The sequence below is a fragment of the Erinaceus europaeus genome, chromosome 1, assembly GCF_950295315.1.
Source record: "Erinaceus europaeus chromosome 1, mEriEur2.1, whole genome shotgun sequence".
Lineage (NCBI taxonomy): Eukaryota > Metazoa > Chordata > Mammalia > Eulipotyphla > Erinaceidae > Erinaceus > Erinaceus europaeus.
Window position 1 is genome coordinate 56,697,855 of NC_080162.1, and position 27,028 is coordinate 56,724,882.

General features: G+C 39.8%; 1 protein-coding gene and 1 non-coding gene across 2 annotated transcripts; one reads left to right on the forward strand and one right to left on the reverse strand.

The window, feature by feature from the left end:
- Window positions 1–67: 67 nt before the first annotated feature.
- Window positions 68–25,434, reverse strand: DSTN (destrin, actin depolymerizing factor). Its single transcript, XM_007525713.3, has 4 exons — window positions 25,040–25,434; window positions 9,688–9,995; window positions 4,236–4,312; window positions 68–1,237 (listed from the first exon to the last, which is right to left on the reverse strand). Exons 1-4 carry the CDS (start codon window positions 25,040–25,042, stop codon window positions 1,128–1,130), a joined length of 498 nt encoding a protein of 165 aa, XP_007525775.2. The 5' UTR covers window positions 25,043–25,434; the 3' UTR covers window positions 68–1,127.
- LOC132542836 (U7 small nuclear RNA) lies at window positions 16,119–16,180 on the forward strand. Its single transcript, XR_009553806.1, has one exon. It is a non-coding gene; the product is annotated as a U7 small nuclear RNA (small nuclear RNA).
- Window positions 25,435–27,028: the final 1,594 nt, after the last annotated feature.

Sequence of the window (27,028 nt, forward strand, 5' to 3'; positions counted from 1 at the left end):
GCTGCGCTACCACCCAACCCCCAGAACAAATCTTTTATCCCCATTTCACAAGTGAATACACAACAGATAAGTTAAAAATGCTTCCTTTATTACATAAAGCCAATATTGCTACTTCTAAAGTCAACTGTGCATCTCTATATGGTTCAAAGTGTTACTATGCCTGTGATGTTAAAGACAATCACTTCTATGTGTCATCATGTAGTGGCTTCCTGTGGTGTCACGTGTCTCCGTTTCATATACAGTCAACAAACTGCTTTAGGAAATTAAGTTCTCCCAGTCCCCAGAATAAACATGTACTTAATGTTCTTCCACACTTTATTTACCAGAAGCAACAAAGTTCTGAAGGTGACACAAAGATATTACAAGTGCCCTAGCCTGTCAATATACCATCTGATCATTTCCAATAAATTGTTTTACAATGGAGCCCTAATTTGTATTATAATCAATTGTTACAGGATATTGCACATTCTCCTGAGGACAAACCAAGGTTTCTAAGATGCAAGATCATTTTATCTGAACAGTCTCCCCAACAAGTGAGGAGAGCTGCTTCAGGTATTCCCAACTTGAAACAGTGCTTAGAAGATTAGCTCTGATTTTAAGCATTCACAATTTGTGAGGCATCTCTATTACACATATGGTAGAATTAAAAGATGCACTTAATCTTATTAGTAGTATATTAGTGCTGTTCCCCAGTAAGAAAGTTTTTCATTAGTTTAGCTCAAGAAAATAAAGAATTTGGACCAGAATTATAGTCAGATTATGTCCAATTCTCTAAGCAAAAGAAACAAAGTAACTGCTGAGGTTAGCAAAGTTGCAACAATTCTTCTCATATGCCTTGTACTGTTTTGTGAACTGCATTATTAAAAATCATAAGCATAACAAAAGTCATTATATCACTCATCAAAACAGGCATTTGGCCAATAAGAATTTAATTTCACATCAAAACTTTCCGTTTTAAATTTATTTAGGGTCATTTGCACATGTTTAAAAGAATATTTAGCTTACTCTAATAAATGACAAGACAGTTCCCCCTCAGTGAGACGCTGGTCTATGTATCTGCTTTACTTATATAGCAAGAGGATAACATTGAACATGGAAGCTTTAGGTTTGTGGCACTGAACGATGGTCTACACTGGACATCCTTCAAAAGCTACAATTAAGGATCCACCTAGCTTTTCAGCAATACAAGCTCGATTGAGGTCTTCTGGCCCATTTGCTTGACATTCATGTTTTATGCCTACGGAAAAAAAAATTCTATTTAGAATTATGGCAATTACTTAATTTTATGTAAGATATCAATCTGTTTTAAAACAAGACCAGTTATAAAATGGATAAGAATAATCTATAACTGCATGCATTAAAAGAAATGATTCTCACAAGACTAATGCTATTAAAAGAGACCACACATATATATTCTGGGTGATTCCATCCATATAACTAACATCAAAGCTATTTAATACTATTAAAAGTCACGGTATTGGATACTATGGAGGAAGTTGCGAAGGACTACAAGTGAGACTTTTAGGATGCTACTCATTAAATTAAAAAATACCACGGGGAGTTGGGCAGCATTGCAGCGGGTTAAGCACAGGGGGCACAAAGCACCAGCGTAAGGATCCCGGTTCAGGCCCCCAGCTCCCCGCCTGCAGGGGAGTCGCTTCACAGGCGGTGAAGCAGGTCTGCAGGTGTCTGTCTTTCTCTCCCCCTCTGTCTTCCCCTCCTCTCTCCATTTCTTTCTGTCCTATCCAACAACAACGACATCAATAACAACAACAACTACAACAATAAAAACAAGGGCATCAAAAGGGAATAAATATTTTTATAAAAAATACCATGGACCAGGGACATTATACAGTAGAGGTTCCAAGTTCAAACCCTAGCACCACCACATAAGGTAGAACTTACCAGTGTTCTATTGAAAAAGGGAGGGAGGGGAGAAAACAAACAAACAAACAAAAAAAACCAGCCACCATTATGCTTAGTTTGTAAAAATTTCTCTTATAATTTATAATGTATACCTCTATGATAGCTGTACTGCAAAAAATTAAGTTTAGTGATAATTTATCTTAAAAAGAAAAGCAAAACTGAATCCAGTGTTTTGACTGCAGCTTATTTAGTTAACTGTATTGATGAGAAATATTCAGTGCCATCTTTTTTGCTCTAGAAAGTAGCTCCTCTGGTTAAGAGTATACAATGGCAAACGCTAGAAGAAGAGTATACAATGTATTTTTAAAATTCTAGCACAATGAAAGCTTAAAATGTATTACTCATTACTTTCTCAGAAAAACTCACACTACAGAATAAGCTCAATTATGAAAATATAAACAGTAGCTTCTCTGTTTACAGCTTCTACCTTTTAAAAAGCACTGTGTCTGACTTTCTGTAATTTCAAGGCCATTATCAAAACTGCTGAAAGCATAGCAGGTCTGGAGCACTTAGGCCTGATGAGGTAAAGCAAGTGGTAAGCTGCATTAAAAAAAACTAAGGGACAGGGAGTTGGGCGGTAGCGCAGCGGGTTAAGCGCCAAGTGGCGCAAAGTGCAAGGACCAGCGTAACGATCCCGGATCGAGCCCCCAGCTTCCCACCTGCAGGGGAGTCGCTTCACAGGCAGTGAAGCAGGTCTGCAGGTGTCTATCTTTCTCTCCCCCCTCTCCATTTCTCTCTGTCCTATCCAATAACGACGACATCAATAATGACTACAACAATAAAACAGCAAGGGCAACAAAAGGAAGTAAATATTTTTTTTAAATTTTAATTCTTAAAAAAAAAAATGTAGGGAGTCGGGCTGTAGCGCAGCGGGTTAAGCGCAGGTGGTGCAAAGCACAAGGACCGGCATAAGGATCCCGGTTCGAACCCCGGCTCCCCACCTGCAGGGGGAGTCGCTTCACAGGCGGTGAAGCCGGTCTGCAGGTGTCTATCTTTCTCTCCTCCTCTCTGTCTTCCCCTCCCTCTCTCCATTTCTCTCTGTCCTATCCAACAACGACAACAACAATAATAACTACAACAATAAAACAACAAGGGCAACAAAAGGGAATAAATAAATAATAAATATTAAAAAAACAATGTAAACTAAGGACAAAGTATCACCAAAGCCATCTGCGGAGCAATGCCATTTGCTGCATGGCAATGCAGAGTAACTAAATGTGAAGAATTCACTCTAATTTTTTTCCAGTTGCATTGAAGTGCTGAGTTGTGTTACAGTACTAGTTAGCTAGCCAGGAAGCACACTTCTAGCAGATGGCCTGACATCAAATCAAATGCATGCAGGACCTAACAAGATCTGAACTCCATACCAGCAGGCTTCAGCAAAAAAATAATAATAATAATAATAAGACTTTTGTTCTCCTGACTCAGTAAAACAGGCTAGGTCAAACCTGTTCTACTACAAGAATATAAAAATCAATTAGAGTAAAACAAACAAAATGAGAACCACACTGGGCCAAGCCCTGTGACCTTGGCCAGTACAGCTGTCTCGAGTCAGTTATGTCAGGAAAGGTGGTGGGACAGGCTCTTCAACTAAGCCTGTGCTGTCCAGAAGAGGCTTTCCACTTAAATTACAACTGAGAGAATCAAAGCCCATGGAGGTAAAGCAGTTTAGGCCAATGCCACACAGCAATTAGGTAAGTTTAGCCCTCAGTGCAGGCCTTTGGGAATCTGCCCCATGCTCTTTTTCCATCATACCAACATTTCTCCTCCTGGTTGGCTGAAGATATTAAGTAGAATCAGGTCATCTCATCAGGATCCCAATCACCCTGTGGCAAATCAAATACAACTGACCAACTCAAGGGGTGAGAGCACCTTCCTTTGCACACAGATGAGTCAGTTACCTAAAAATCACACCATTCCAAAGGAAAGCTAAAGAGTAGTGTTTCCCACTTACAAACATTTATTTTTTGCGACGTTTTTAATGTCAACTACATTCAAAGGCAGTAACAAATTTATTGTTTAGTATGATCAATGTAAACAGATTTGTCTCCATCTACTATGTGAGAAGTCTGGCAGCACCTCAAACTAGTGTAAAACCAGTCTGATGGGGTTATTAAAAAGGTGACTTTAGATGCAGAGGAACCATCACAAATTACAAACTTTTAAGTTTAATCTCAAATAAGATAGTGTTTTCTTTCACGTAGCCAGGCTTCTCCGAAGAAATAAGAATAAAAGCAAACAAAATATGCGGCCCCAATTCCAGGAACTCACCACACCCCCATATATTTGGAAGTAAATCTAGACCATACCTTGAAATTTCTTTTTGATTGCATCCTTGGAACTCGCATAGATCATTTTACTTTTCAGAGGTGCTAGTTCTGGTGCCCTGAATAGAGGATGTCAGAAATGGAGAAAGAAAGAAAAAACTTGTTTAGAGGAAGAAGAATTTCCATCAGATTAAATATTATATCAGTGATAGGATGATCATCAAGATCCTCAGAATCTCTTGGTAAAGATCTTCTAACCACACAATTTTTCTACCACTTCCATGGAAAGTAACACTTATAGCTAGGCAGATAGGGGGCTGGACCACAGCATACCCAGTTAAGTGGTTGAGCGCACATACTACAATAGGTCTCACCCTGGTCCCCACTGGCAGGGGAAAGTTTCACAAGCGGCAAAACAGTGCTGCAGGTGACTCTCTCACTCTCTATCTTCCCATTCTCTCTTGATTTCTCTTTCTCTAGACCATAAATAAATAAACGTTTTTTAAAAAAAAAATAAGCAAGATAGGAAGTTGGGTGGTAGTGCAACAGGTTAAGTGCACGTGGCGCAAAGCACAAGGACCAGCGTAAGGATCCCAGTTCAAGCCTCCAGCTCCCCATCTGCAGGGGAGTTGCCGGGCTAGCTTCACAGGCGGGGGAGAGAGACGACCAGGGACTCATGGCTGAGTGGTAGGCAGTTCAGTCTTTATTCATGTGGAACGCAGCACAATCTAAGCTAGCTTTAATCACAGTCCCGTCCTTATATAGCCTGAGGCGGAAGTGTCAGGTCTGAAGAGGATGTACTAGGATAGGGGGTGGGGAGAAGGAAAAAGCATGCAAAACAATGAGGATTAAACCAATGCCCTGGAGGCAGGGCAGTGCTTAGTTAACAGTGGTTATGTAAATAGAATACAGTTAAGCAGGGGGGATTAAACCAGTGAAACAGAAGGGGTCTTAGAAGCAGAATTTAGAAGCGTACCAACAGGGAGTCATTTCACAGGCAGTAAAGCAGGTCTGCAGGTGTCTATCTTTCTCTCCCCCTCTGTCTTCCCCTCCTCTCTCCATTTCTCTTTGTCCTATCCAACAATGACAACATCAATAACAACAACAAAAACTACAACAATGAAAAACAAGGGCAACAAAAGCAAGATAGGTCAGGCTGGCCAAGATTAAAAGAACCATTGAGGGGAGAGAGGCAGAAAACCAATGATTTAAAATCAGATTAATGGAGCCATAATAAAATAACCAATATTGGAAAATTCATTGCATTATCTAATTTGGGTCTTAAGTTTTTAACTTCTTTTTCATTTTTATCAAGACAGGCTTAAGTTCAAACTGAAAACTATCTTTATACAACATCTTTTTTTAATACCTTTTAGTTAGAAAAAAAGTTTCAAAATGCAGAAAAGAACCAAGCAAAATGAGGAAATGCTAACATAATTTTAGCATTCTTTCTTTGGACTGTTTTCTAAAAATTATCTTCCACTTATGAGAACTTCAGTGCCTTCTGCTCGAGTAACTGTAGCACATGTTTCTCTACTTTCATCAGCAACAGTGAAATGTCTTACTCTGCTCCAAGCTGTTTTCCTACAGGCCTATCTCCATTTGATTCTGGTGAGATGCCAAGAGAAATGAAATTCACCTAAACACTTTTAGGTACTTTTAACAATTCCACATTTATAAACACTCAAAAGTCATTAACACCAAGAGCTGCATGTACTTCACCTAGTCTGCTCCTTCCAGGACCTGCAGAGATTCTACTTTTCAAAAACAAGAGAAGGACAGATCCTACATCTCTCAGACTTAGACTACAGATTTTACTATAGCCAGGCTTTTAACATTTTTATCTTATTTATTTTGAAGACAGAGAAATTGAGGGGGAAGAGGGAGACAGAGAGGAGAGAAAGAGCCAGAGATACCTAAAGTACCTCATCACCACTCAGGAAGCTTCCCCTCTGTATGTGGGGACCAGAGGCTTGATCTCAGGTACACAGTATAATGTGTGCACTCTATAGCATCCAGCCCCAATAAGCAGACTTTTAAAGCACTGTAAAAGACATTCCCTAGGCTCTAAACTGTCTAAAAAACACTAGAATTTTAAAAAGTACACAAAACATTACATTAACAATGGATTTCCTTTTCCTTGTACTTTTATTTTCTGAATGTTTTCTTAATGTTTTTTCCCCCTAACTTACATTTATTTATTTATTTACTTATTTTTACCAGAGCACTGCTCAGCTTTGGCTTATGGTGGTGCTGGGGATTGAACCTGGGACCTTTGGTGCCTAAGGCAAGGAAATCTTTTTGATTCCTCTCTCCACCATCATTGGTCACTCCTATCAGGAATGTTATCATAAGCTCTCTTGTGGGCCTTTCCAGGACCATGCCCTAACTTAAAAAATAGCAATGGTAGGGACTACCCCACTCTCTGAAGGGAGGCTGGATCAACATACTGTCACTTGAGGAAGACTGGTCCTGAAATGAATGCAGCCTACAATGTTCCTAGCTACAACAATAACAATCACAACAATGATAAACAACAAGGTCAACAAAGGGAAAAAATAGTTTCCTGGAACAGTGGATTCGGCAACCCCAGCGATAACCCTGGAGGCAAAAAAAAAAAAAAAGTTCCTAGCTGTGACCACGGACTTTTGAGCTCAGGCTGACAGGGATACAGAGGTTACACAGGCACCTGTGCTAAATATGAATAGATATCCCTGGATCAGATTGATATGGTAAACAGTTAATTGTATTCATATGCTTTCTTCAAGTTTGGGAGCTTCTCTCTGCCCTAATTCAGCTTTCTAGCCCTATTCTCAACTCTGACATCACCTCTCTAGACATATTTTTAGTACACCTACTACATATTAGCTGTCAAGCTCAAGCAAAAAGTACTAGTCACGGGTCAGAACATTCCTAAAATAGACTTCCTAGCTTCTTTCCACCCTAAGATCCCTAATTTCATCTGCTCTATTCCTACTTTTAGGTTCCTGTTTATTAAACAATTTGCTCTGCTTTTATATCTTACCACCTTTCAGTCACCAAGTTGCAGGCATTACTAAGATTTCACGCTGACTTTCCTGGGCAGATGACCTCAACAATGGGTCCTAAAGCCTTGTCCCTTCAGAACCCTACCCCTCTAGGGTAAAAACAGGTTGGGGGTATGGACTGACCTGCCAAAGCTCATGTCCAACACAGAAGCAATTACAAAAGTCTGCAGCCCAAAAAGAATTTTGGTCCATACTCCCAGAGAGATAAACAACAGAAGTTTCCAATAGAGGGAATGAGACACATTAACTCTGGTGTTGGGAACTGTATGAAATGAAACCCCTATTATCTTACAATCTTATAAATCAATATTAAATCACTAATAAAAAATTAAAAAGAAAAAAAAGTGGACCAAATGTCTTTGTGCATAACCACAATGCTATCTCCCCAGCCCATCAAACGTTCTTTAATATGAACATACCATATTCACAATGAGAAAAGTATTAAAAATTAGGAAAATGAATAAAGGTAAAAGATATATCCACCAATTTAAAGTTCTAAACCTCTTGTTGCCATATTGTTCAGAGTTCTAAAGCCAAGAAGACCAGGCACAAGCCTGTCTTATTCACAGCTATTTTCCCAAGCCTTAGCACAATACCTGCTATGTAGCAGAAATGAAAGTTTAATGAATACACTTTCACTCAAGTAATTTCATGTGCTCATTTTAAGTCTCAGTAACTATAACTTTTTCATAGCAATGTCTGTGGCTGCCACGCTTGTTGAACAGTAAATTGCCCCCAGTACATGCATCTAGACTTCTTATTTGCATTCCTCACAACACCTTGGCTTAATCAAGTGCAATAAAAGGCCTACTGAAATGGAACTGTGGCATGATCTAGTTACATTCCTTTAAACCAAAATTCTTTCACAGTTTTCTTCCAAGTTACTGGTGCACACAACTAGTGCTAAGCTGCCATCCTTCCCTCGCCCTACATCAGGCCAAAATACCTAGAGGACCCCTCACCTCACACCACCCCAAATTCAGAGTTGTTAACACTTCCCATTCTCCTCAGAAGCTAGAGAATATTCACAATGTTAGAATCCTATACACGGAATACATGATACCAATAAATAAAGAAATAAGGGCACATTTTTAACCAAATCATAACCTCAAATATTAATTTGCTTATAGACCAGAATAGCTCATGTAAACACCCTCTCAACAAAAAGGCCACATAATTCACTTGCTAGCACATTTTTACTCTTTAGCAAAAAAACGTTGTCTGCCTACGGCCCTACCATCTTGAACATACCCAATCTTGTCAAATCTCAGAAGCTAATCAAGTTCAGGCCTGGTAAGTACTTGGATAGGAGGGATACTGTCCAACAGAGACTTCCACAGTGAAGAAATTTTTCTACACCTAACTTATCAATAAAGAGGCCACAAGTCACATGTAGCTAATGACCACTGGAAATTTAGCAATTCCATAAGAAACTATATTTGCTGAGTGGCTAGTGGCCCTCCTACATGACTCCTACAAACAGGGTCCCTTCTAGTTTCAGGCAATGAAAGTAACCAATTTTAACATCAACAAACCAGACACACAAGTAGAGGATATATATTTTTCAAGGTGGGAGGTCAATTCTTGGCATAACATATTAGAGAAGAATTTGGTAATATTGAATTTCTTTCTCAGTGTTCTAGAAAGTAGTTGGGGGGGGTTAACACCTGGTAAAACAAACATTACAGTGCTCAAGGACTCAGGTTCAAGCTACTGGTACCTACCTGCAAGGGGGATGTTTCATAAGCAGCAGAGCTGCAGGTGTCTCTTTCCTCTCTATGTCCCTCTTCCCTCCCAATTTCTTTTTCCAAAGTGAGAAAATAATAATAATAATTAAAAAGTAGTCAGGAGGAAACACAGGCATCCTTTCCCCCACCAAGAAATCTGAATCATACTTTTTAATTTTTTTAAATTGTAAGACAAAGTACTGTTCTACCATCTATCTGTTCTATCTGTTAGCTGTTTCTATGCAATGCCAAGATCAAACCCAAGTCTTCACATATGCAATGTATGCAGTCTACTACTGACTGTCATATTCAAGAAAATCATCCTCTTTTGTTTAAAAAAAAAAAAAAACTTTTGTCAAAATTTAGTTTGGGTCCAACAAATTATTAATCCAGTTTAGGTCTTATAAAATCCTGTAAGCAAAATTTGATTACAAGAACTACAAGAAGCATGGTCCAGAAGGTGGCGCAGTGATAAAGCTTTGGACTCTCAAGCATGAGGTCCTGAGTTCGATCTCCGGCAACACATGTGCCAGAGTGATGTCTGGCTCTTTCTCTCTCTTCCTATCTTCCTCATTAATAAATAAATAGAATCTTTAAAAAAAAAAAAACTACAGGAAGCATAAGTGAAAATTACTTGGATCCCAGAAACTAGTTCTCCAAATGTTAATAATGGGAGAATAACTCTGAGTTTTACAGAGGGGTGATATTTCTAATGCTTACCACAAAAAGAACATCAACTCTTCTTTTCTGGATTCCTTGGTTTCAAAGCTTGCATCATACAAAGCATAACGACAATCCTTTTCAGGAAGCATTCCCACAAAATGCTTGAAAGGATCAGTTATGGTTACACCAACATCTCCAACTAGTATCTCTTTGCCTTCTTCTACAATGATGCATTTTTTGTCTGCACTGAGACAAAAAATGACAGCTTTCTTTCTTTTCTTGATTTCTTCTGGTGTGGAGCACTTCCGAACTTTCATGTCATAAAAGATGCGACATACTTCATCAGCAACTTGCACTCCTGAAGCCTATTAAAAAAAAAAAAAAAAAAATCAGAAAAAGGATTAAAATGTTTATCTTGCCAAATATATGCAATATTTAACTTTTGGTTATAAATTTGTATATAAGAATAATGTCTAAGGCATTCTTATCTAGTAAGAATAAGAAAACTAGAAATCTGAGCTCCTCACAATAGACACTGAATTTTTTGTAAGATCACACATATATTAAACCATTTATGATTATTATATGTGGGGGAGAATGGGGGAGAATAAAAATTCAGCTGCAACAACAAAAGAGCCATAGAAGACAACCTGAAATGAAAACACCAGAATTATGAGTTAACAGTTTCAACCGAAGTTTCCCCAAGAACTAGCTGTAACGTTGACCAAGTAATTTAATATCTTTGCAGTTAGCTCACTCCTATAAATGTTATTTAGGAGAAAACACTACATTAGCTACTATCCAATATTAAAGTGCACAGGAGACAGCATAATGGGGCTCCAAAGTCCCAGGTTCAATTACTAATATCACAATAAGATGAGCAGTGTCCTCGTAAGGTAAGGAAAAGAAAAAAAAAAAAAAAAAAAGACAAAAGTACACAGAATCCATCTGAAGATTTTTTTAAATATAGGTTTTACAGATTTTTTTTTTTAAATTTAGTGTCCTAATTTATTTATTTATTTATTTATTTATTTATTTATTTATTTATTGGATAGAGACAGCCAGAAATTGAGAGGGAAGGGGGTGATACAGAGGGAAAGTCAGAGAGACACCTTCAACACTGCTTCACTACTCATGAAGCTTTTCCCCCACTTCAGATGGAGACCAGGGGCTCAAACCTGGGTCCTTCAGCATTGTACCATGTGCCCCAAGGTGCACCACAATCTGAGCCGGGTCTTACAGATTTTGATTCAGAGTATCTCAGATGGAGTGAGATTCTGCATTGCCAATAAGCTCCAGGTAACAACCATTAAAATTAAGGTTTAAGATGTGAAGAACTGTAATAAAATTTTAGTTGACCACTATTTTCCTTCTTTACTACAGGTTTAAATTTTATAATGAAGCCATAGCGATAAAGATGCTTTACAAAAATATACTCAGGAGGATTAATCATACATAGTACAAAAATACACCCAAAGTCAAAATATCTTTGTATCTTATAGCCCTGCCAATTAATTCTTTGACAAAATGATGTTTCAGATAAAATAAAATATATAGGACCATAAAATTATACTTTTTAAAAAGTTCATCTTCGTGATGGTTAAGAATTCCCAGAGATTTGTTAACTCAAAAGAGGCATTTTGGTGAATATTTAAAAAGCAATTGTTCAGTAAATTGTTCAGCTGAGCAGCTGGAATAAAATGGAGCATGTTCCTAGTATACATGATGCTCCAACTTTGATCCCCATCACTCCACAGGATGAGTGGTGTGCTCTGGTGTGTGTACACATGTATATAAATGCATGTATCTTATTAAATGGTAACAATTATATTAAATAATTTCTTCTTCAATTTTTACTTACTAGAAGTCTTCTCCCAGCAATTCACTTTTCAATTTTTCTCAAAAGTCAGATTATTAAAATATTAACTACTCAGCTGTTAAGAAACTTCATTTTAAAAAGTTAAAAAAAAAAAATCAAAGCTGTTTTTAAAAGTACAGTTATATTCAATTGCAAAGTTTTAACAAGACCATTAAAGGATACTCTGAATATAATACCAAAATTTGCTGCATAACTGGGAAGGAAAATTTTGAGGGCAGAAATAGATTGCCTATTACAATTGCCTATTACAGTTTTGTGACTGCCTTGAAAAGATATGTTATCCACAACTTCAGTTTCTCTGTGTTCTGTGAACACTGAAGAGTAACAGTTGCTTTTAGAACTCCACCCACATGTCACAACAGTCAAAGTTAAATAATCATATCACTGAATACTGTCTCCTTTGACTACCAGTCTTTAATTTGTTCAAGAGGCATAATAAGTGTCAAACCTGAGTCTTCTCTGGCAGAACTTTTAACTAAAAAGTAAACTTCTTTAAGTAAGTTACTACTAGCAAACAGGGAAGTAGATGATACAGGTATAAAACACTGGCTATTTTAAAATTGAAGACCACAAATAAAAACATCAAGTCTAACAAAAAGGCCATAATCTCTGAAAGAAGCACTGAGTTTTTTAATTCAATACTTTTGTGATCTGGCCCAATCCAAGAATTAAATGTCATGACAGAATAATCTATTCTAAGTCACGATGCCAGAAAAAGTGGTCTATTTTTACAGTAAACACAGAAAGACACTTGGCTTTGTTGGCTCCATAATAAAAAATCATTTACATTTGACCCAGTCCTAACTGAGGAAGTAAGAATGAGTTATTTTTCTATCTCATAAAATTATTAGTATTTTGCAAATTATTTTCCTAAGCTAAAAAGTCAAATATTTAAAGTAGAACATAGCATAGCAGATAATTACAATTTCAAAATTTACAAACATCTGGCAGAAAACACCAATGTTATTAGTCTTTTTTAACCTATCAACCTGAACACCCAAGTGTAACTACTATGTGGATTCACAGTGCTGGTACCATGCCCCAGTGATAACTCTGGTAAATAAATAAAGGACTAGGAACTATTAAACATGATTCTTCTTTATTTCTGTTATGCTTTTAAAAAGCATCATTAGAGGGAGTTGGGCAGTAGTGCAGTGGGTTAAGCGCCGGTGGCACAAAGTGCAAGGACCGGGTCATAAGGATCCCGGTTCAATCCCCTGGCTCCCCACCTGCAGGGGAGTCACTTCACAAGTGGTGAAGCCAGTCTGCAGGTGTCTATCTTTCTCTCCCCCTCCATTTCTCTCTGTCCTATCCAATAATGACGACATCAATAACAACAATAATAACTACAACAATAAAACGAGTGACAAAAGGGAATAAATAAATTAAATAAATATAAAAATATTTATAACAAAAAAGCATCATTAGAAACAGATAAATTATTAACTATAAAATATTGAACTTTGAGCTACTATAATCAATGCCCCTGAGCAATAACATTAAGACAGCAAGTAAAAGTGACCTCAATATTTCTTGTGCTAAGATGGGGAACTGAATACACACATGTAATTTATCTCCCACTAAACCTTCATTTAAAATACAATGTAAGGGCATGTCTGTATAAAGAACTTAAACTCACAAACTCAAGGAGAACAGAGAAATATGAAAGAGCAGAAGAAATATGAAAGTCCAAAACAAATGTCTGAAGTTTGAGAGCCAAATAGATCCTTCCTTAATTCTACCCAGCTGACAATCTTTATCCCTGGGATTTGGAGGGTAAATTGTAGGTCTTTTTGGCTTAGTCATACTTTAAACAGGAAAACAGATGACCACAATGAAAATGAATGTTAAGATAACTCTCTCTACAACCAACTTGAAGTCTGACCATAATAACTAAGTCCACAGGCCCTACTGTTCTAGAAAGGCATGTTGCCCAGTACAGCTCTCTGTGGTCATGTGAATGTTCTTTCTATAGAGTGGTGGCCACTACTGCATTTACTATCTGTAGTGCCACTGAGCATCCATTAATGCAATTGAATAAGTTATTTTTATTTAAATTTACTCTTATTTTATTTCAAATAATTTAATATAGATTCACTCAATACGGCAGAGAAATAGTATTTATTTAACTTTATGTATGACTCATGTCATCAGGAACCTCAGTTACTATACTGTGCAGTGATAAAATAGTATCTCCAACAGCAAGGACTTTAACTCTAGCTTACTATAATAATTACAGTTGATCATTTCTAGTGGCCAGGAATAACCTAGAGGGGGAAAAAAAAAAATCAGACATACTTAGAAAAAAAACCTTGTATTTTAATACTTGGAAAGAACTGAAATCATGAATTTTTAAAGCAAAGTTTACATAATAGCAATAAATTCGTTTCACTTAGTATTACAATAGTGAGATTCCAGATAAATTTTATAAGAATATCTTTTTAAAAAATTGGTAGCATTTTAAAAGACTTTATTTATTCCCTTTTGTTGTCCTCGTTTTACTGTTGTAGTTATTGATGTCATCGTTGTTGGATAGGACAGAGAGAAATGTAGAGAGGAGGGAAAGACAGAGAGGGGGAGAGAAAGATAAGACACCTGCAGACTGGCTTCACCGCTTGTGAAGTGACTCCCCTGCAGGTGGGGAGATTGGGGCTCAAACTGGGATCCTTACGACCCGGTCCTTACACTTTGCGCCACCTGCGCTTAACCCGTTGCACTACCTTCGGACTCCCAAAAGACATTTTTAACCAGAAGAGAAAGTATGCTAACAACAGAAAGTTGAATCAGACTTACCCAAATCTTCTAACTCAATCAAGTTAATACTTCCTAAAACTCTGTTAAATCATCTATAACAATTTATGATAATCACAACTCAGGAAAATAGATAATAAAACAATCAGGCAAATCAGTGACTGTCAATAATACCACTCATTAAAAGAAGACTCTTACTATTAACCAAAACTTCTACTCTAAGTTACCAATGTAAGTAATGTTTATTTTTAAGATTTATTTACTTATTTATTAGAGAAAGAGAAACACATACACTAGAGAGTATCAATCGTTCAGTTCTGGTATATGGTGGTGCCAGGGAATCAAACTTGGGGCCTTTGAGGCCTCAGGCATGCAAGTCCTGTGCTCTGACACTGAGATCCATCAAACTCAGCCAGCTTCCTTTTTATTTAAGTCTCTGGGTAATGAAATGCTGTGGATACTAGAAACCATTCTCTTAGGTACAACTACAGTCTATAGCCATAATCAAAACATGCAACAGTAGAAACGGAAGTCATCTGGTGAGCTAATATTAATAGGTTCTGTCCTAAAACTTGTCCCTGCTCAGTATATACACCAACCAAGTACACATAAAGTCCTTAATCCTCCAGAGGCTAGGGGGATGGATCAACCTGCTAACGTCCATGTCCAGTGGAAAAGCAATTACAGAAACGAGAACTCCTACCTTCTGCACCCCAAAAAGAATTTTGGTCCATACTCCCAGAGAGGAAGAAATGTTAGGGAAAGATGACTAGAAGACTCTGAAACCCAATTCTATCTGGACCCAGAGAGAGAAGATCAAAAAGGAAAGATATTCAGAAGTAGTAATACGTGTAGGAATGATTTAAAAAGGAAGAGAAGGCAGGAACATAAATGGGCAAAAATACGTAGAGATAGGCAGATGTTATAGAAATAGTAGTCAACCCATATCTGTCATCTTGGAAGAACCACTGCAGTTTCCAATGAAGGGAAAATAAACACAGAACTCTGATTGATGGTGGGAATAATGGGTATGCAAAATGATTTTCATCCCTGAGGCTCCAAAGTCCTAGGTTCAATTCCCACCACCATCTTAAGCCAGAGCTGAGCAATGTTCTGGTAAAAATAGTAATAATAAAATAAACTATTTTTTAAAATCCGTAATCCCTTGGTAAATTCAAAATGTGCAGAGCTGCTAAGAATTTCACAAGCTAAGTCTTGCGTAAAGGTGTTCCCCTAAGGTAGGACAGAAGTAAATTTATGTTCCACTAGTCAAGATATGCACCTTCAGGGGTTCAACTGTTCAAAAATGTGCCATCTGCTCATCTACTGATGCCAAATCACCCAGAGGGAATATCTTTCTGAAATTTGCTCAGTGTCACCACATAGGCTATCAGTAATCCATAAAATGTTCTAATTTAACATTAACTTAATATAGTGGTTCATTCCAAAGAAACAGTGACAAAACATTAAATTTATAAATTATTTTAATTACATAAAACTTTCACCTCATAGCAAAGTACAATGTCCTTGTGATAGTCTATGCAGATCAAATAGTAATTCAACTAGCTAAATATTAATGCTTAGAGTTGCACTATAACAATTTTATGATGCCACCATATTTAGGGGACAGAAAAAGACCTAGGGGGGGAAATTACAATCTGATTTTAAAATCACCAAAAAATCCAAACAGGACATTTTTTCAAAGACATAAAAATGGACGGCATTTGCATGAAAAAAGGTGTTTAACTGGATGGCATTTGCATGAAAAAAGGTGTTTAACGTCACTAATTATCAGGTTACTGCAACTCAAAAACCACATGAAAACAGCATACAACTGTTAGAACATCTGTTATAAAAAGAGTGTTACAACTCTTCTAGAATTTGTCTAGCAGGTCTTCTGGTCTCTACTGGAAGCCCCGCCCCCCCCAGGAGCCCCTGCCCCCCAAAAAAAGATAAGAGATATGTCCCTCCCCCAAAAAAAGAGATAAGTGGTCCAGGAGGTGGTACAGTCGATAAAAGAATTGGACTCTCAAGTATGAGGTCCTGAGTTCAATCCCTGCAGAATACGTACCAGAGTGATATCTGGTTCTTTCTCTCTCTCTCCTTTCTTATTAATAAATAAAATCTTTAAATAAAAAGAAAGAGATAACAAGTATAAGCAAGGATGTAAGGAAAGGGGAAACTCTACTTCAGTGGGGATGTAAACTGTCAATATATTTAAAAAAAAAAAAAAGCAGTATAAGACCATAGTAATCTTTAATAGAATCTAACAATATTTTACTATGATCCGGCAACTCTACTTCTCAAACTTCAGGATTTTCAGGGAGAAAAAGCCAAAGAATTTTTTAAATGATCTTGTAATATTTTTGGTTCTCCTATCGTCATTTTTCAGAAACACTGCATAAATTAAGTCTACTTTTCCCTTGTGTGAAATTTTAAGGTCTATGTACTATTTAGCAAATTTCTAGTGCATACTAGAATATTAACTTTAGACGCTGTGCTATACATTACATCCCCAGAACATATTTAGAATTGGAAGTTTGTACATTTTGACTACCTTCACCCATTTTACCTACTACCTCCCCACAGACACCAATCTGCTGAGCTGAGTTAATGGGGAGTGGTGTCTTTAAGAGTACACATTAAGTGAAATCATAAATCTCTCTGGCTTCTTTTGCTTAACATTCTGGCCTCCAGATACCCAAATTGTCCAAATGGCAACATTTCCTTCTTTCAATAACTGAGTAATATTTTATTGCAAATAGTTATGTGTTACCTGGATGACAGCACACTTTCCAAGAAATGCACTGTTGGGCAAGTTTGTCATTGTGCAAAGATCAGAGTATAGTTATTCAAGTCTAGGTGTACAGCCTACTATATACCTAAATGATATGGTCTCTGTCCTATATGTGGTTAGTCACTGACCATACATAGTCTGTCAGACAGAGCCCTGGGAACAGATCTGCTGGTATATCTATTCTCAGTATTTTGAAAAGCTTCCATACTGTTTGTCCATAGAGACTGGACCAATTTATACTCGTAGCAACAGTGCACAAGGGTTCTTTTTTTCTCCATGCCCTCACCAAAACTATTTCTGGTCTTTTTAATATAGGTCATTCTCAATGGGATGAGCTGACATTTCACTGTCATTTTCATTTGCCTGGTAAATGACAGGCAAATTGTGAGCCTGACTGACCACGTGTATGTCTTCTTTAGCTAAATGTCTATTTAGCTTTTCTCCCCATTTTGGCTTTTTGTGTTATTTTGGTTTTAGTTTTGTGATTTATTTACAGAGTGTTAGTAGCCCTTTGTATGTTAGTAGACATAAATGTACGATCTGCAAATATTCTTTCACTCAGCAGGATGCCTATTCTTTTGTACAGGTTTTGTTGTTTGATGTACAGAGGCTTTTTGGTTTGATGTATTCCCATTTGCTAATTTTTGCTTTTGTTTCCCTTTGGAGTCAAATCCCCAGATATCACCAAAGTCAATATCACAGGGTAATTTTGTCTTTTTTTTTTTTTTTGGTATTTATTTTATTGAGTCAGGTGTAACATCTGGCTTTTTTTTCCTTCTTCTTCCTGTTTTTTTATTTGTGAGTAATATCCAAGTCTTTAATCTACTGAGTTATTGAGCTGACTTTTCTGTATGACTTCAGATAGTACTCCAGTCTTCCCAATACCATTTACAAAAGAGACTTTCTCCATTTTATATACCCAGCTCCTTAGCTGTAAAATTAACTGTACACATATGTAAAGAGTTCTGGGCTCTAAGTTCTATTCCATTGGTCCAAGTACCTATTTGTACTTTTGGTATCACACTGTTTTGATTACTACAGACTTTAGTATAGTTTGAAGTTTGACAATGTGATACTGCCATTCTTTCCTTCTCTTTCTCCCCCTTCCTCCCCCTTCCCATCCTCACCCCAGAATTGCTTTATTTGGAGTCTTTTGTGGGTTCATACACATTTCAGTATCATTTCTTCTCTTTCCTTGAAGGATGTCATTGAAATTTTTATAAGGATTATTGCATTAAGTCTAAATACTGCTCTGCACAGAATTCTTCTACTCCATGAGTATGGTATTAGCATGGCTCATTACTTTATTTGCCTACTTCTTTTAACAGTATCATAATTTTCAATGTGTGAGTCCTTCTTTCTTGTGGTTTATTCCTAGTACTTAATTCTTTTTATGACTGCAAATAAGATTGTTTTCTTACTCTTCTAGTTTATTATGGACATATGAAAATGCAACAGCTTTTTGTATATAGATTTTGTAGTCTTCCACTTCACTGTACTGGTTTATTTCTAATAGTATTTTAGTGAAATGTTTAGGATTCGTTTATTAACATGACACCTGCAAATAGTTCTACTTCTTTTCAAATACAGATTTCTGTTTCCTATCTAAACACTCTGGCTAGGACTTCCAATATTATGTTGAATAATAGCAATAAGAAGAGCCTCTTGCAATGTTTCACCGCTTGAGTATGTTAGCTGTGAATAAATGTTTAAAAATGTAATCACATTTTACTAAAGTCAACTGCTTTTAAAAGATCTATTTAAGGTGCCAGGTGTGGCAAATAGGTTAAGTACACGTGTGACCATGCACAAGGACCTGGGTTCAGGCCCCTGGTCCCCACCTGCAGTGGGACACTTCACAAGCAGTGAAGCAGAGCCATAGGTACACCTCCCCTGGACAACCTTCCCTCTCAATTTCCATCCTATCAACAAAATAAATAAAATTTTAATTTAAAAAATCCATGGATGGAAGCCATAGTACAGTAGTTATGCAAAGAGACTCTCATGCCTGAGGCTCCAAGGTCTCAGTTTCAATTCCCCACACCACCATAAGCCAGAGCCAAGCAGTGCTGGGGGGGGGGGGGGGGGGGCGCCAAAGGCTACATAAAATCAATTTTTTCAATATACCGATGCAATCATGGACACATAAGTACTACAAGACTGACTACAAGATTTATCTTTAGGGGTTCAGGTGGTGGTGGCGTACCAGGTTAAGTGCACATACTACATAAGGATCCGGGTTGGAGCCCCTGGCTCCCACTTGCAAGGGAGGTCATTTCACAAGCAGTGGGGCAGGTCTGTAGGTGTCTATTTTTCTCTCCCCTTCTTTATCCTTTCTCAATTTCTCTCTGTCCTATCCAATAAAACAGGAAAAAAATGGCCGCCAAGAGCAGTGGATTCATAGTGCCAGCACTAAGCTCCAGCAATAATCCTGGAGACAAAAAAAAAAAAAAAAAGATTTATTTTCAGGCACTGGGTATCAATCTAGACTATAAATATTACTTAACTGTTTGATGGTCCCTAAAAAGAGCCAATCTTTTTTTTTTCTATACTTCTCCCAAAGGTATAAGTTCAGTGAAAATGGCCAGAAACAGTTTTTCAAAGCACAATTTCAAGTGAAAATGTCTTACTTCTAACATCAAAGTAAGAAGGCAGGGACTAGTAAAGTGTTAAGTATTTTCTGAAGTATTTGATGTAAATCACTGAGTATCATAATCATGGACAATTGAAATATGCTACAGGGCACAGACGCTGGAGATATTTAAAATAAAAAGACACCAATTTAAACCAATTGTGGTTATGGTTTAGAGATGGTTTATATTCACAGCAAAATTAAGCAGTCAGTAGAGTTACCATTATTATTTCCCCCCCCAACATTTTGAATAAATGAATTGTCTAGGAAAAAAGGGGGGGGAGTTGCACATAAAGCAAAGGATCCCAATCCCTGTGGTCCTTGGCAGAAATGGAACTATATCCTAATTACCCCACAGTCTACCATTACTAGGGTCTGACAACAAAACCAAAGTGGGTAGAATTAAGAGTATCAAACTCTTAGCAGCTTGGGAGGTACGGGGGGGGGGGGCATAATTATCAGTGAAAAGGGCTATCAGTACTCAGTATATGATGCCAGTATTGACAGTGTTCTTGATTTTCTTTTCTTTGTGCTGCACAATCAAATAAATTCAGTCTCAAACATATACAGTGCCACCACTGAGTGATCTCTTGGGCCAACTTTTCTTTTGTTTTAAAGAAAAGAAGGAAAACAAGCAGGAGGAGATGGCACCACTACAACACTCCACCCTCCACCAGCTATACTGTCCATGGTGCTCTCCTGTCCAGTTCTGTGGACTGAACTGGGGCCCATGCTTGAAAAGTGTGTGCTATTCCAAGTCCCTGATTTTTCTTGTAACCCTGAATTTGTTCATTTGTGGTCCCACAAACAAACTAGCTGCAGTAAACATTAAGACGCTCAACTTAATACTAATCAAAAGCCTGCAAAGTAAAAGAATGAGAAGTCATTTCACACCAATCATACTAGCAAAGGTTTAAGTCCCATTATACTAACAGAGGAGAAGAAATGAAGAAACAAAAGTTTACAATGTAGCAGATGAGGTGCAAACTAGAACCGTCATTAGTGGAGTAAAGAGTACATAAGATGGGGGGAGGGGATCCTTTGTTGGAGCAATGGATTCTTAAGCATGAGGTACTATCAGTATTACATGTGCCAGAGTAATGCTCTGGTTTCCTCTCCTCATAACAAAACAAATAAGCATGCCGTCCAACCTGGGGCTTCCGCTTCTAGCTATCAATATATAACGAGGAGATAATCACTGTGGCTACAAATAACATATAACATGGAAACCATCCACTGCAAAACAGTTTCAATAGAAATAAGTTAAATGACAAAAAACTGGGGGAAATGTTCCATTGTCCATCAGTAAGGAGAATGGATAAATTTATAGTCATAAATTGAAAACTATTCAGCAGTTTAAAAAGAACTAGAGATATAGCCATTCAATAAAACCCAAAATCATCCACATCTCCATTAAGAAACACCAAGTTTAATTTGTAAAGTTACAAAATGACACATGAAACATTAATTTGTAGAAAAACTAAAAATACAAGGCAATATATTATGTACAGATGCATGGGAATATTAAAGGATGGGTAAGTCAGTATCAGGTGACTATGATGATCTTTATCTGACCCTGAGTGCCTAAAAAGCAGTGAAAAAGCAATTCGTTGGTTAAGAAATCTAAACCTGGGTGCGGGATAGAATAATGGGTTATGCAAAAGACTTTCATATTCAATCCTGTCCTGCCATAAGCCAAAATTACACATGCTCTGGGAAAAAAAGGGAGGAAGAGAGGGAGGGAGATGGGTCTAAATTCACTCCCACCATTTTGTGCTCTGCAAAGCAAATAACAAAAGGATATGGCCTTGCTCATTCCATGCTTCCTCAAAACTTCCTAGTTTATGTGGCCCAGGTCCCTGCCTCTCCACTGCCCCTCCGCCTTTTTTTCCCTGATGTTCTTTAATTAATGTTCTTCCACTTGCAACTGCCCCCCCCCAAAAAAAAAATCATCTCCTGAACTGGTTGGTACATTGTGTTTTTGATACAGCAGGGGGTATCTGAAGAAGGAAGAGAATGGGATGGGAGAAAAGATGCATATTAAGCTGTAATGGCAACATAATAACCTGAATACGGCAATAATAATAACCTCTTTATTTTGGTACAAAGGAATGTTACTCTGTACAATTTTCTACTTCAGATGTTTCAATTTTTTTCTTAGTTATTTTCAAATGATTTGGAGTTTAAAAAGGTCACAAGTCAATTAATGCTGTACAGTCTGTTTTATGAACATATGGCCAAACTAGTCCACTAGACTGTGATAAGTAAAAGGTTTGGGGGCAAGAGACAAGTAAACAGTAATACACAATAGCTGTATTTGTAAGATTCCAGGTTTGATTCTCAGCACCACATATACCAGAGCTGAGCAGTACTCTGATGACTCTTTCTCTGATAAAGACATTGACTTACATATAGCATATACTGTGCATTATATATAAACCATGTAGAATGTACTTTACTAAACAGAATTGTATATAAAGCATTAAAGTTTATATATAAGCATAAACATGCATACATATACGGGTTTATTTTTTTTCTTTTGCTAAGTGTCATGGAAGAATATAGCTGTAAACCAGTGTAAGCCAATTAGCTAAGTTTATCAGTGCAGAGTTCTGATTAAAATAAAGTTAAGGTTTGCCAGTCACATAGGCCCTTCCTCCGCTTAAGGGGCAAGACTACCCTCAGAAGACCCAGCAGACAGACAGCTCATCAGCCGAAAACAGCATTTACAAGGCTGAGGACCCGGGTTCAATCCCCAGCAACACATCTTGCCAGAGCTAAGCAGTGCTCTATTAAAAGCAAATAAATACATTTTTTTAAAAAGACTGCTCAGTCATGCAAACATGCAGCAATGCACACACACTTGGTTAGAAGAGGAACTAGGCAAGTTCTGTGTGATGTCTTAATCAACAAACAGGAAAAAAAAATGAGCAAATACTCCTAGCAACTTGATGGTAATCTGGTAAGGGAACCAGCACTTACTGACGATTTGCTCAGAACGTGTACATATGACTTGTGTGGAGGGCAGATGTTTTTTATGGGGGGTTGAGGAGGGGTTGTAAACTAAGACATGGAAAACATGAAATCTCATCTTAAAGTGCCCTGGGTGATATATCGAGTTGATTTCAAATTGCTTTATTCCTTAAGTACCTCTTGAACACTTGGAGAGTACCAGGTAGTGATTTTGCTAATGTTAAAAAAAAAAAGTCAGCAGTTAAAAATTAATCTTAAAAAAAAAATTAGAAATGTTGGAACCGAACATCCAATCAACAAATCTAAAAAGTTTCAAATACAGAGTGCTCAAATCTGAAATAAAGAAACTCCACCTTCACTCTGTTCTCTGTAGCTGGAGTGACTTGAGGTGCTCGGTGCTCCTAGAGCTGAGTAGCAAGAGTAATCTTTGAAAGGGGTCAATCTCCACTCTCTAAGCACCCAAAACAAGGTAGGTCGTTTTGACCTCCTCGGGGTCTGCACATGGAATCTGTAGGTCTTGCTTAGTTGTTGTTGTTTTGTTTTTTTTCCCTCTTCCTCCAAGAACCAGTACAGTATTTTCTTCACTTTATTTGAATAAAATACAATTGAAATACAGAAGCTTTAACTAAAGTTCAAACTTGGCAATAGAGCATTTAATCAAAAGTTAAAATGCTTGTTACTATTTCCACATATAAAAAATTTTTTTATTAAATACAGAATATCAAGTCAAGGGAGCTGGGCAGGGCCACAGCTAGTTGAACACAAAGGGCCTCATATACAATGACCTAGGTTCAAGGACCCAGTCCCCACCTGCAAGGAGAACGGTTTCCCCAGCCGTGAAGCAGGGGACTGCCTCTATCTCCCCTTCTTCTCAATTTCTCTATACATAAATATATTTTTTTAAACACTATCAAGTCCAAACGCTCCTAAATTGGCTCCAGCCCACTTTGTCTGAGTTGATGGCTCTAAACGTGTAACTCAAGACTCTTAGATTGAAGGTATTACAGAAAGTGTACACTTTTATAAAGGCTTCAAAGTCTTAAGATGTAAATTCTTTTTGCAGCTTACAGTTTAAGATTAAACTAAAGCATCAAAATGTTCACAATGCTAAATTCCTAAAACATATTTTCAGTTATCAGCAAACTACCGGTTAACCTTTTGCCTCAACTAATGGGCCAGGCCTGCTTAGTCATGAATGTTACAATACCTTCAGAAAGCCCAAAGTGTTATTCACTGAAAACATTTTACATGCCGATAAACTGATACCAACCGCTTCCAGGCAGACAGGGGCAATAACAGGGTAATATTTCTAGCAAAGTCTGGTAAGCCTTTGCGTGCAAATCATTGACCAAAAATGGTAATAGCTTGCGCAGGCGACAGGAGGAAAAAAAAAAAAAAGACAAAATGTTCTCCTTGACCGCTCGGTGAAGAAAGCTGTCTCACAGCACACCAGGGCCGACGAGGTTGGGGTGGAAAGAACACGTCGGTTAAGACAAGTGTCCATCCTCGGGCACCGGCTGGGCATCTGTTTGGGGGCGGGGGGGGGGGGGTCTTAGTGACTTGGAAGTTTTAACGGGCTTGGCAAATGCTTTTTTTCGTTCGCTTTTTATTAGCATCCCAGCCTCATTTAGCGTGGGCCTTGCACGCTAAGTCCTGTTAAGAGGAAACTAGTTACTGGTGAAGGAGGAGGTCGGGCCACCCGGGGCGGGCTCGGGCCGGCGAGGGCTAAAGGAGGCGCTGCCAAGCTCGCCAGGCAGCACCTGGAGAGCAGCGGGAAGCCGATTGCCAGATACGGCAAACAAAGCGGCTGCAAAGCCACGCCGGGCTTAATCATGCCAGGGCCGCGCGCCTGCGGATGCTTCCGCCCTCTCGGGTTGGTCAACAAAGTCTATTTTCCCTTACCCGGCGCTCACGGGCCGGAACTAGCCCGGGCGAGCCGCCCTCCGCCTCGGAGCCCGGCCGGGGGTGGGGCCGGAGAGGGGCCTGCGACGCCCGACACCCGATGCCCCCCGCCCAGGCTCGGCCCCCTCGATCGATCTCCGCGAGGGGGTGGGAGGCAGCCCGGCCCGCCCGAGCCCCGCCAAGGCCCCGGCGGGAGGAAGTGCAGAGGCCAGGCTCCCGGGCGGGGATCGCGCAGCAGCTGCGAGCGACGAAGCCGCGGCCCGGGAGCCGCCCCAAGACTCCGGGTCGGCGGGAGTCGGGAAGACGGAGACCCCCACCCCCACCCCACTGCAAAGCCCGGAAGTGCCCGAAGCCGGGGCCCTCGGGGAGCTGGGGCGCGGTGCTCGCCCCTCAGGTGCGACCACCACCCCCCCCCGACTTGTGTCACTGTCGCCCCGGCCGCGTCGGCCCACGCTTCGTACTCCTCCATACTCACCATGTTGGCCGCGGGGGTCTCAGGAACGCTGGAGAGGGAGCCGGCCGACGGCGAGTCTGCGGAGGGTCCGCCTAGGCGCAGTGGAGCCGAGCGAGGAAGAGACGCGAGGCGCAAGCCTACCAAGGGGCGGGCACACGGGCGCGCGCCTCAGGCCCAAACGCGACGGCGTACGTCACGCACTGCCCGCCGTCGCTACGCAACTGGCCGACCTGGCAACGCCCCTCCTGGGCTGCCGCGGGGCTCAGCAGCCCGTGGGCGGGGGCGAGAAGTCTTTCCTCCAGCGGAGAGAGACTATGGGCTGCTCTCCACCGCAGCAGAGGGTCTGAGCGGTTGGAAGTGAACCTTCCTCAACTGCTAGGGACGACAAGGCGGAACTAGCGTGGCACCAGCCGTCGAGAGGCGGACGGAAAAAAAAATGACGCAGGGCGGCGGCCCTAGAAAAAAAAATTTTTTAACCCTCGGGGGCGGGGTCCCGAGTGGCCCCGCCCACCGCACCGCCGATGCCCTTATTTGGAAGCGGCCACCTGTCCAGGTGTGCGCGGCAATTGGGGGGCGGGGCCTGGAGGCGAGTCGCGGCGGGCGGGGCGCCGGGGAGCGGGGAGGGGGGGACGCGGGACGTAGAGCTGGGGCGCCGGCGGGCCAGGGCGCTGGGGAGGCCTCCCAGCATTTTTTTACCTACTTTGGTGCGATTCCCGCCATCCTCCCCTGATTGGCCCAGTAGGGCACGTCGTTGCTTCGCGTGAGGGGAAAAATCTGCACATTTTTCCTCCTTTCCGAGGCGACTGTGGCCTTGGCTGTTCAGGGTGCTCTGTGAGTCACCGCTAATTTCAGGTCTGGAAAAAACAAGGAGTGGTTTATTTATCTTTGGGAACAGTCAGGGGAAGCAGACCGAACCGGCCGCAGGGGGTGTGGCTGGAAGAAGACCGAGTTTTCTTGGGGTGATGGCGCCGGTCCTGCTGCTTCCTATGGTGTGTGTATGGGGGGGGGGGGATTGTGGTTTTTTTTTTTTTTTTTCCCTACTAGTGGAAGGTTGTATCAGAAATACAGTTTCAGAAGATCAGAAGGAATCCCAACATTTTCTCCTGAGGGTACTTTTCTGGGGCGAATAAAAGGAACTAGGAGTTTACAGCAGAGATAAGTTTTAACTATTTCAAGTTGTACTTGGTTTAGGCTGCACAGAACGTGTCATGATCACTTTCCAAAACCAACATAATTCTCCTATGCGGACCAGACACCAGCGCTGTTATTTTTGCCTCTACCCCACACTGCCCCCCCCAACAAGCTCTCAAGTTGTATGTGGCTTTTGTTCTGCCCACTCAACAAGGAAATTCACTTCTCCTTACTCTCTTCCTGTTTGTTTTGCTTTTGTTTTAGTCTTAAGAACAGAAGCAAGCATTACCCCAAACCTTTATCACCTGCTACAGGATTTTTGGCAGGCTAGAGGAGTGTGTTGAAACTTCAGAGAGAACTTGTTCAGAGTCAGGTTTGCGTGCCCGGCTTCCAGACTTCCAGACCCAGTATATGCAGGGTAGTACCAGAGAATTTGCGCTGCTAACAATCCCTTGGTGATTCTAATGCAACTGGTAGACACTGCACTTTGAAAGGAAACCCACCTGTACCCTACTGTCGGGAAATTGTGAGGATGTGGTAGAGCCTGGCAGGGCTTGACCTTCATCAGTCTCTGTAAGGAGAGGTTGAGCAAAAAGGGAGAGGAGTAACCCCAAAGGTTTGCCCCATCTTATCACACTCCCTGCCTCGCAAAGCACCCTGCATTCCTGATACTATAGCTCTTAGATAAAAAGAAAGGGGGAGATGTTGGGAAATTGTGAGGAGCCTCACAAAGCCCCCTGCATTTTTCTGCCTCCAGGAGCCTGGCATTCCTTAAAACATTAAGCCAGCTCCCCCTGCTCCACCCTGCATTCCTGATACTATGGCCTATCTACATAATCACCGTTTTGCCTGAAAGATCCCCACCCATTCCATTCCTTT

What these genes read in the sequence shown, in the direction of transcription:
- DSTN (XM_007525713.3), bottom strand. An exon ending in GAGTTGATGTTCTTTTTGTG is followed by an intron (nt 4,313 to 9,687) that starts GTAAGCATTAGA and finishes TCCTCTATTCAG; the next exon opens with GGCACCAGAACTAGCACCTC. An exon ending in AATCAAAAAGAAATTTCAAG is followed by an intron (nt 1,238 to 4,235) that starts GTATGGTCTAGA and finishes TTTTTTCCGTAG; the next exon opens with GCATAAAACATGAATGTCAA.